Here is an 11,002-nt window from a genome sequence, read left to right as displayed (position 1 = left end):
CCCGCACGCGACGTCTCTATCTGCCACTGCAAGCAGCTTAGAAGCACTCATCCGGTACTGGAGGGGTTTTTTATTTTCCAGGTGGCAACGCTGTTTCTGAAAATGTATTGCGCCCGACCACAAAGCAAATCACTGCAAGGCTCGTGATGGACTTTGTCGACAAGCGCGTCATTGTTCGGGTTGTTATCGGATATCACTGAGGTGTGTGAGTGTCTGTCTGTGTGCGGCGAGTGGTAGCGTGGCACTTAGCTCGCTGGCGTTACGAACCCGGCAATGCGGGTTCGTTTCCTGCTCAGAGCCAACACCGTTGACGATTATTTGAACTGATGCTGGGCCTCCTCTAAGTTGACTCAGCCTCAAATTAATACCTGGTGTGATGTGCAAACAGACAAGGGCGGCCGGGCTTGGTGCTGGCCACCCACCCCTCGTGTGCCGTGCCGGCCTTCGTAGGTGTTCTCTCACAGCACTTGCCCCAAAAGTCTGTTAATGCTATACGAGGGATCTTTGTCTTTGTGTCTTCTGCAATAGAACTGCCCCCTCCCCCTTCACACGCGCGTGCACGCGCACGCGATTTGACACGCGCCCCGCACGCGCTATTGTCCCGAGCGAGAGCGAGAGATCGATGCAGACGGAGGGAGTGAGCGAGGGGAGAGCTGAGGGGGGGAAGAGGGGGGGGAGGGTGGAGAGGGAAGAGAGAGAGGGATGGGTGAGAGAGCGGGGAGAAAGAAGAGATGGGAAGAGTTGGGATAAATGACCCACAATACCTTGCTCATCTCGTCAAGGAGAATAAACCACCACGCGATCTTGGGTCATCCTCGCAGCAGCAGCAGCAGCGGCGACGGCGGCTTTTGACTCGCCATCGAACAAAGACGGTTACTGCATCGCTTTCAGATGCGCTTCTGCGGCCGTCTGGAACGCTCTTCTGATATCATGAAGCCACTGGAGCTATGCACTTTTAAATGAAAACTCATTTCTTTAGAACTGCTTCTTGTGTTTAGTTTGTTGTCCTTCCCCCGCACCTCCGATTAGCGCAGTTGGCTACGTGCAGTGCGAAAGAAGTTCAACATACATACGCACAAGGGAAGAGTTGGCAGAGAGATGGCAAAGAGAAACACACAGGGCGAGTTACATGGGGAGAGACAAGTAGAGATAGAGAGACAGGACGAGTGGACAACGAACGTACCGAGAGAATGGGAGAGGAGAGGGATGAGATGAGTTTGTGGGCACACTGGGTGGATTGCTACCCCTGCAGGATCGTGGGAGATGGCGACGGCTTGGGGCGGCCTTCGTCCAGCAGTGGATTGATCACGGCTCATTGATGATGATGGTGATGACGATGATGAGAGCAAAGAGGGAAAGTTAGGAAATAGTGGGGGAAGACGCGAACAGGAGAGAGTTGGAGAGAGAAAGGAGAGTTGAATGAGTGAGACAGTGAGGACTGGCCCTTTGTCAATCCACTGCTGGATGAGGGTCTCCCCACGCCGCGCGGGTCGTGGGGGATTATTTGTCCATACTTCCCCACGCTGGTCCCTGGGGCTTGGCGAAGGCCGGGGAGCGTCTACGTTGCACCACAGAGGTACAGTACAACGGCGGATTTGTGTGCACTGCTCGCTCCTGTCCATGCACAACGTAATCTGAGTCAGAGAGAAATGGAGAGAGGGAGACGGGGAGAGCTCAGGGGAGAGGAGAGATGGGGAGAGGGAGACAGAGGAGAGGGGGGAGGGGCGGACGGGGTAATAATCCCACCGCCCGCCCCTCCCCCTGACCCATCGCCAGCCGCCCCAGGCCACAAACGAGGGCCTTGGCCCCCCAATCCACCTCCCCTTCGCCTCCCGCCGCTCCCTGCACACCCTCTCCTTCGTGACCTGTGAGCATGAACCGCCATCATCACGACAACTTTAACCGGCTGCCTGGCCAATCGCCCCACACCAAGCTCCCAGGGCTTCTCGGCCGCAGTTATGCCCTCCCTTCGCTGTGCTTGCAAAATGTTGGAGCCCTCCAAAATAACATCTGTGCCCGTTTGAACAGTGAGGCTGCGCCTGTCTCCACGAACCATCCCCGGTTCATTGTGTGAGGGGCTCACAAGATGTGGACACAGCCCCCTCGGTGAGCTCCTTCGACAGGCGAGAGCGCATTGGCCCACATGCCCAAGCAGCTTCCGTTTGGCCGAGTATGGGGGGGGGGGGGCAAAACGGGCACGGCCTAGAGAAGAGGTGGACTGATGCGCTACAGGAGGATGTGGAGCTGAGTGGACTTGCAAATGACCGGTACCAGCGGTGTCAAGATCGGCCTCTGTGGAGGAGGCTCGTGAAGGACGCGACACACACTCGTACAAAGATCCCCGCCCGTATTGCCTTAACAGACTATTGGGGCAAGTGCTGCTAGCGAGCACCTATGAAGGCCAGAACAGCACACGAGGAGGTGAGTGGCCAGGACAGCGCCCGGACGCCTTTGTATCTCCATCTCTCAAACGACCTAGAGGGAAGGCTCAGAACAAGTTAGGGTACCGCTCGCCACTGATGTTATCCGTGACTAGGAATCAAACTTGGGTCATCCAGTTCGCAAAGCGCAGTGTGCCTGATGGGATGCGTCAAGAATACTTTTAAACAAATATGTGGATGAACAACATGGAAAGAAGGCGTATTGCCATAGCTACTTAATGTGACGGGTGATTGAGTGCGGTCACTGGTGATCGGGCTATGACCATCAACTCATTGCACTTGAGAACCCGACTTCACCACAACTCAGTCTTTGTAAATCTATGGGCCTCCCGAGTATGTGGGTCTCTATGGGAGTCTATGGGTCTCCGAGTATGTGGGTCTCTATGGGAGTCTAAGGGTGTCTATGGAACTCGATGGGTCTCTATGGGAGTCTATGGATCTCCCAGTCCGTGGATCTCGATTGGGAGTCTGTGGATCTCTAAGGGAGTCTGTTGCTCTCGATGATAGTATGTGGGTCTCTATGAAAGTATATGGGTCTCTGGGAGTTTGTGGGCCTCTATTGGAGTCTATGGGTCTCTATGGGAGTCTGTGGGTCTCTGTGGGAGTCACTGGTGACCGGGCTGCCAAGTTGTGTCCAAATCAGCGATCTGACCTTTGAGCACCCCCAGTGACCTTTATGGATGAACACGTGACTGAACATTTGTATTGTGTTTTCTTATGACAGTATTGTCGTCTGTGTTGTACATAATGGTTCACGTAACTCCCTTCAACCACTAGAGGCCGCTACATACAGCACTCTTCAAATAATCTCGACCGTGACTTTGACTCGCGAACCGTGCAGGGCTTTTTGTGGTTCTGTACATTGTATGGGGCAGTATGTGTGTATAGTGTGGTGTGTGGTGTATGGTGTAGTGTGTATAGTGTGGTGTGTAGTGTATGGTGTCGTGTGTATGGTGTGCTGTGGTGGGTGGTGTATGGTGTATTGTGTATGGTGTGTGGTGCTGTGTGTGGTGTAGTGTGTATGGTGTGTGGTGCTGTGTGTGGTGTAGTGTGTATGGTGTGGTGTGTGGTGTAGTGTGTATAGTGTGGTGTATGGTGTGGTGCTGTGTGTGGTGTAGTATGTATGGTGTGGTGCTGTGTGTGGTGCTGTGTGTGGTGTAGTATGTATGGTGTGTGGTGCTGTGCGTGGTGTAGTGTGTATGGTGTGGTGTGTGGTGTAGTGTGTATAGTGTGGTGTATGGTGTAGTGTGTATGGTGTGGTGTGTGGTGTAGTGTGTATAATGTGGTGTATGGTGTAGTGTGTATGGTGTGGTGCTGTGTGTGGTGTAGTGTGTATGGTGTGGTGCTGTGTGTGGTGTAGTGTGTATGGTGTGGTGCTGTGTGTGGTGTAGTCTGTATGGTGTGGTGCTGTGTGTGGTGTAGTGTGTATGGTGTGTGGTGCTGTGTGTGGTGTAGTGTGTATGGTGTGGTGCTGTGTGTGGTGTAGTGTGTATGGTGTGGTGCTGTGTGTGGTGTAGTGTGTGTGGTGCTGTGTGTGGTGTAGTGTGTATGGTGTGTGGTGCTGTGTGTGGTGTGTGGTGTAGCTTATGGGGCCACCTCCTCCCCATGCTTTCAGTGCTGACCCTTGAATAACGTGACGCCATGACTGAGAAGAGTTTTTGTGTAAAAATGTTTTTATTATTATTAATAATAATATAATTAATTCTTATTTGATCAGATAATAAAATACAGCATCAACATTCGGACACGCGTCATCGTCTAAACAAATGCATCATCTTCGTGTAAAAATACAACTCTGAATCTTTACACACGCACATAGATACACACACACACAAAGATCCCCCATATAGCCTTAAAGGACTTATGGGGCAAGTGCTGTTAGCGAGCATCTATGAAGGCTGCCACGGCACACAAGAGGGTGGGTGGCCAGCACCAAGCCCGGCCGCCTTTGTCTCCCTAGTGGTGGTGTTTACACATTGCACCAGGCTATCATTTGAGGCTGAGCCGACCTAGGGGAGGCACAGGACCCGGATGGTCGGGTTCGTCGCGCAGCGCGCTAACCACAGCGCCAACACTCACACTCATACATACACACATCCATAGATACACACAAACTCTTATAAACAGCTGGCCTTAATAGGTGCTCGCCAACAGCACGTGCTCCAACCATCATACTCACACTCACACGTCATTCAATCTAAGGTGAAAGTGTGAACGTTTCGGCCGAGAAGTCTCCTTCAGGAATGTTTACACGTAAATATAGGGGCAGAGAGGAAGCGCCGCAGAGCGCTGGGGCGGGCACTGCTGCGCCGCTCCCACGCGTACACAAAGACAAAGTTCCCCCGTACAACCTTAACAGAATATTTTGGGCAAGTGCTGTTAGCGAGCACCTATGAAGGCCGGCGTGCCACACAAAAGGGGTTGGGTGTCCAGCACCATGCCCGGCCGTCTTTGTCTCCCCAGTGCTGATTTTTTTGTTTACACCACATTAGGTACTCATTTAAAGGCTGAGTCGACCTAGGGGAGGCCCATGACCGGTGTTGGTGGCCGTGAGCCGGGGTTTCGCGGCGCAGCGCGATAGCCGCAGCCGCTACAACTTTCTACGCACACACGCGCACAAACGCGCACACACGCGCGCACACACGCGCACACACGCGCGCACACACGCGCACACACACGCGCACACACACGCGCACACACACGCATGCACACACACACGCACACACGCGCACACACGCGCACACACACGCACACACACGCGCACACACACACGCACGCACACACACGCACACGCATGCACACACACACGCACACACACGCACGCACGTGCACGCGCGCGGCTCGGGCAGGCTCCGGGTAACGGGCGCTGACGCGTGGTTAATGCGGACAAATTGAGGGACCGGGCAGAGAAGGCGAAAAGGCGGAGGAGGAGCAGGAGAGTGGGCGTCGTGTTACTTCCAAGACTACGGGAGAGACAGAGAGAGAGAGCGAGAGAGATTGGGACTTGGGATGAGAGTGGAGTGACGCCTGGGAGAGGTCGGGATGGAGAGAGATGGATGAAGATGGGAGGTCTGCATGGGGAGTGATCGCGGGATGGATGAGAACGAGAGAATGGGAGAAGGGGTGGAGGGGCGAGACGTGAAGTGATGGTGGGATGGATGGGGTGGGATGGCTGGGGTGGGATGGATGGAGTTAGACGGATGGAGGGAGGTGGGTGGGTCGGGGTATATTTTGGGAGGGGTTGTGTTGGGGGGGGGGGTAGTGCGAATGATGGACGCGCGGGGGTTGGGGGGGCTGGGGGAGGGGCCGAGGGGGGGGGTCCCTTTGTGAATCTCGTTCTCAATGCTGATTGGTCACGCTCCCTCCGTGCCGCGCGCCGCCAACAAATTACTTTTTAACCTCCAACGCTCCCGGGCTCGCCACACAAAAGACTAAACGACCCCCCCCCCCTGCCGCCCCCCACCTCCACACACACAGCCCCCCGGGCTCCCACCCTCTGATCCTCCACCCCCCCGCCCCCCTCCCCACACGTCTCTCATCTCCGATCCCCCATCTCTCACCCGCCCTCCCTCCCTACCCCCTCCCCCCGTAGGCTCGTCGAGAGACAGCAAAGTGCACGTGTGGAGAGAGCGAGGAGATGCATCGCAAACTCCTCGCCGCGTCGCATCTCGACGAGAAAACAAGCAGGGCATCTCGATGAAAGCATCGAGGCCACGTGGGCTACCGCTCGCCCACGGTGGACACTTTACATGGCACTGTGCTCGTGCCGGACTGCCGTGGCCCTAAATAACATTATTAAATATACGTGTGTACAAAACAAATATTCAGACTCTATCCGCGAGCAACAAGAGTCGCGGGTGAACACACTTCTAGCGCGTATACAGACGTCTCCAGCAGATAACTTAGCACCGCGCGCGACGCATCGAGGAACGCGCTGTTTTAAGGCAATTACTGGCGATCGTGAATCAATGGAAGGATCGGCGAGGTATGGGCGACACGGACGAACGCCCGAGCGAAACGTTTAGTTTGGCAGAGACGAGGGATTTCCACAGCTCCCATCCCCAGCTGTGCCTCTCAAAGAGAAGTTGGGTTGAGTCTCTGTAAGGTGTCGAGTTCAGGAATGGAACCGTGTCAGTCCGGGAGGACGTCCACCGGTAAAGACGGAGCGATGCGATGAGTTCCTCTGCAGGCGCTGGCGTGGATTATTGCATCGCAGGAGCGTGATCGCTGAGGGCGTCGGTTTGCGATGGGGGCGGGGGGGTCTTCCTTCATTTAGCAGTGGACTGACCATAGCTGATGACGACGATGGTGGTGGTGGTGACGACAGTTCAGGGGGGTCAGATGAATTCTAGAGCTCTTGCCATCGCCACTCGATGCTGCTGCTGCTGCAGCAGCTGAAACTGCTGCTGCTGCAGGTGCCCGTGAGCATGATCGAGGCCTGGGGGGCCACAGAGGGCCCCCCCCGCCGGGGTCGCCCCAGGAAGGGCCGCAGCAGCCGCCGCAGCCGCAGCAGCTCCGTGCGACCCCGCAGAGGTCATCAGCTCGAAGTCGGCGAGCCGCAGAGTTTCGGTTAGCGCCCAGATGTAGTTGTAGGCGAAGCGCAGCGTCTCGATCTTGGTCAGCTTGGACGCGTCACCCCCGGCACCACTGCTGGAGCTGCTGCTGCTGCTGGAGCTGCTGGAGCTGCTGCTGCTGCTGCTGCTGGAGCTGCTGATGGAGGCCAGGTCCTCCGCCTCGCCACCGCATGGCAGCACGCGGCGGAGCGCGTCCAGGGCGTCGTTGAGGTTGTGCATTCGGTTGCGTTCCCGATCGTTGGCCTTGATCCTCCGCGTCCTCTTCACGACCCCCGGAACCGCCGTGAGCCCGACCCCCACATCGCCTCCTCCCGCTCCGATCCCGCGCCTCCCCCCCTTGCGCACTCTCGCCCTCCCGCGAGGCCGCGCGGCACCCTCGCGCTCGGGGGTGAGCAGGCTCAGTGGCTCCGAGTCGCAGGTCACGCCCGGGGAGCACGGGGAGAGTAACCCGAGCGAGTCGTGCGGGGAGAGGCTCAGCGAGCCCCCGCAGAGGCTGCTGTCGTCGTCCGAGCCGCTGCCCAGGCTCGACTCGGCGCGCCCGTAGAGCTTCTCGTAACCGTAGGTGATGGGAGACATCCTGGGGGGAGAGGACGGGAGACGAGACGCGGGGTCAGCGGCGCGTGGCGGGGGTCGCAGGCAGAGATGAAGGTTCGTGGATCGAGCGAGATCGCAGGGAGGGTTACGAGCAGAATCGCGGAGAGCTCGAGAGAGAAAATGAAGAACAGAGAATGCATCTCGGAGGCAGTAATGGATCTGGGGCAGAGGCGTTTGGCCGGGAGAGAGAAGGATCATGGGTAGAGGGGTCTCGATGGGGCATGGGGGTCATGAGAAGAGGGATCTTGTGGGATACAAGAGTTTCGTGATTTGGAAGAGGTCTCAGGGAGAAGTCTGTGGATCGAAGTGTGTTGGGAGTGAGAGAAGTAACGGGATTGCGGAATACGGAAAGACACCAGGGGTGAGCGATGCTGCGGCTGCAGCTGCTCAAGGTAAAGACGCAACCAGGAAGTGGACAGCACGCATCGTGGGAAAAGCGGACGAAAGGTGAGAGACAGCATCGCCTCCTGAGTAGAGATCGCGAGAGAAGTGAAGAGAAGCAGAGAGAGAGAAAGACAGCGGAAGAGACCGCATCAGAGACATGGCATCACAGAGTTCGGAGACCACTACTGGATGGACTTTAGAGAGCCGTGGGAAGTTACATAATGTCAACAACAACAAAAACAGGGAGAGGGGTCTCACTGGGACAGGGGTCTCGCGGAGAGAGGGAAGCACAGAGCGTGTTGTCTCACTGGGCGAGAGGGCCACGGGGAGAGAGAGAGGCCGCGTCTCCAAGACTCGAGTCCTGCATGAGGGCTGTGGCTGTGAAGGCGGAGAGGGGTTTCACTGGGACAGAGGTCCCAGCGCGTCTCTCTCCTCACCTCGATAGTTGTGCTGCTGCGGCGCTCAAGACGGGGAGTTCAGTCACGTGGATCCAAGATCTCTGATCCTCCTCCTCCGTCTCCTCCTCCTCTCTGTGCGGCACGCGACTCCACCGGACGCCTTAAATACCCGGGGCGCGCGTGCACGCGAGGCGACAGCATTAGCAGCGGAATCACCCCCCCCCCCACAGACCACCCCACCCCCCACAGACCCCCCACCCCCCACAGACCCCCCACCAAACCCCCCCTCCCGCCCGTCCGCTTCTGCCCATCACTCACAATTCCAAAAACCCACGCCTCCACCCCCAATCCCCCCCCCACACTCCCCCTCCCCTACTCCCTGCCCCTCTTTACCCCCCGGCGTGCGCACGCGTGCGCGCGCCACTTCACACGTGCTCGCGGATAACTCATCCCCCCACTACCACGCATACCCCCCCTCCCCAACTCGCCACCACCCCCTTGGGGTCCCCTTCTCCCCTCCACAACCCCTCTACTGCCCCTGCCATCCCAATCCATACCCCCCCACACACACCGCCCCCGCCCGATTCGCTCCCCGCTCACTCCCCCATGCACCCCCGTTGTGCCAAATGCTTTATCTTATCAGCATAATAATGTTAGCCTATTGTCGCAGTGCAGGGAGGCGGGGGGAGGGTGGGAGGGTTGGGGGACAGGGGGGAGGGGCTGTCCGCCCCGCGCGTGTCTCTAATTAATGGAAGCGCGCGAGCCGCTCCGGGCATCGGTTTTGGGAGCGCGCGCCAAACAAAGCGTGCGACACGCTCTGCTGCCTCCCTATGCCCCTCCCCTCTACCTCCCCTCTCCCCCCTCCCCCACTTCTCCCCCCCCCCCCCCATATGTACGCTCACCCCCGAAAACGTCTTCCCAATGCCCTCCACCGCGGTCCATCCCGGGACAGAAATCTCTCCCCGAACCACACGAACCTGCCACCCTCTCCACTATCACCAGCGCCATCGTCATCAACATCTCCAAGAATACCACCATCATCATCACCAGCATCATCACCAGCAGCGGCACAGCACCACCATCACACCCAATGTCGAGTAATCCACCATCATCAGCGTCCCAACCAGCAGCAGCAACCGTACCGCTTCTCCTACACCACCGCAATCATCATCATCATCGTAACTATTACTCCCACCACCACCACCGCTTCTCGTAAACTAGTCTTATCATCACTACCATCACAGCTATCATGAGCAACACGATCACCGTCACCCTGACCACTTCCACCACACCACCAGCACCACGACAATCATCATGATCAGTACCACCCTCGCCTCCCACCCACTGCCTACAGAGATGCACGGCCCGATCCCAGCAGCCAAACCCAGTAGCGACGCAGCGCGTCGAATCCACGATTCCCATCGCCGAGTACTCGATGCACTTGGTGCGGAGGCCTTTGTGTGAGCGTGAGAGTTAGCGTCTGGGTTAGGGTGGGAAGAGGGTGGCGGTAGGGGTAGGGTGGTGGTAGGGTGGAAGAAGGGGTAGGGTGGTGGAAGGGGTGGTGGTAGGGGTGGGGTGGAGGTATGGGTAGGGTGAATGTATGAGTAGGGTGGTGATAGGGGTTGGGTGGTGATAGGGGTAGGGTGGCGGTAGGAGTAGGGTGGCGGTAGGAGTAGGGTGGTGGTAGGGGTAGGGTGGAGGAATGGGTATGGTGGAGGTAGGAGTAGGATGGAGGAAGGGGTAGGGTGGAGGTCGGGGTAGGGTGGAGGTAGGGGTAGGATGGGGGTAGGGTGGAGGGGTAGGGTGGAGGTAGAGTGGAGGTCGGTGTAGGGTGGAGGTAGGGGTAGGTTGGAGGAAGGGGTAGGGTGGAGGTAGGGTGGAGGTAGGGGTAGGGTGGAAGCAGGGGTAGGGGGGAGGAAGGGGTAGGGTGGAGGTATGGGTAGGGTGGAGGTAGGGGTAGGGTGGCGGTAGGGGTAGGGTGGAGGTGGGGAAGGGTGGAGGTAGGGGTAGGGTGGAGGTGGGAGTAGGGTGGAGGCATGGGTAGGGTGGAGGTATGAGTAGGGTGGTGGTAGGGGTAGGGTGGTGGTATGGGTAGGGTGGAGGTATGGGTAGGGTGGAGGTATGGGTAGGGTGGTGGTAGGGGTAGGGCGGTGGTAGGGGTAGGGTGAAGGTAGGGGTAGGGTGGAGGTAGGGGTAGGGCGGTGGTAGGGGTAGGGTTGTGGTAGGGGTAAGGTGGAGGTATGGGTAGGGTGAAGGTAGGGGTAGGGTGGAGGAAGGGGTAGGGTGGAGGTAGGGGTAGGGTGGAGGTAGGAGTAGGGTGGTGGTAGGGGTAGGGTGGAGGTAGAGATAGGGTGATGGTAGAGGGTACGGTGGAGGTAGGGGTAGAGTGGAGGTATGGGGAGGGTGGTGGTAGTGGTAGGGTGGTAGGAGGGGTAGGGTTGTGGTAAGGGTAGGGTGGATGTATGGGTAAGGTGGAGGTATGGGTAGGGTGGTGGTAGGGGTAGGGTGGTGGTAGGGGAAGGGTGGAGGAATGGGTAGGGTGTAGGTATGGGTATGGTGGAGGTATGGGTAGGGTGGTGGTAGGGGTAGGGTGGAGGTAGAGGTAGGGAGG

The 11,002-nt window shown here is 57.8% G+C and overlaps 1 protein-coding gene across 1 annotated transcript; it reads right to left on the bottom strand.

Annotated features, from left to right (window-relative positions):
* Positions 1 to 6,030: 6,030 nt before the first annotated feature.
* On the bottom strand, positions 6,031 to 9,399 carry LOC142924058 (uncharacterized). The gene is made up of 3 exons (XM_076065507.1): positions 9,369 to 9,399; positions 8,431 to 8,551; positions 6,031 to 7,592 (listed from the first exon to the last, which is right to left on the bottom strand). Exons 1-3 carry the CDS (start codon positions 9,397 to 9,399, stop codon positions 6,779 to 6,781), a joined length of 966 nt encoding a protein of 321 aa, XP_075921622.1. The 3' UTR covers positions 6,031 to 6,778.
* Positions 9,400 to 11,002: the final 1,603 nt, after the last annotated feature.

This window comes from Petromyzon marinus, chromosome 8 (genome assembly GCF_048934315.1).
Source record: "Petromyzon marinus isolate PM22_M1 ecotype Great Lakes invasive population chromosome 8, UKy_Petmar_22M1.pri1.0, whole genome shotgun sequence".
In the NCBI taxonomy this organism is placed as follows: Eukaryota; Metazoa; Chordata; class Hyperoartia; order Petromyzontiformes; family Petromyzontidae; genus Petromyzon; species Petromyzon marinus.
The sequence above is the reverse complement of the archived record's forward strand: the minus strand, read 5'-3'. Positions and strand labels throughout refer to the sequence as shown.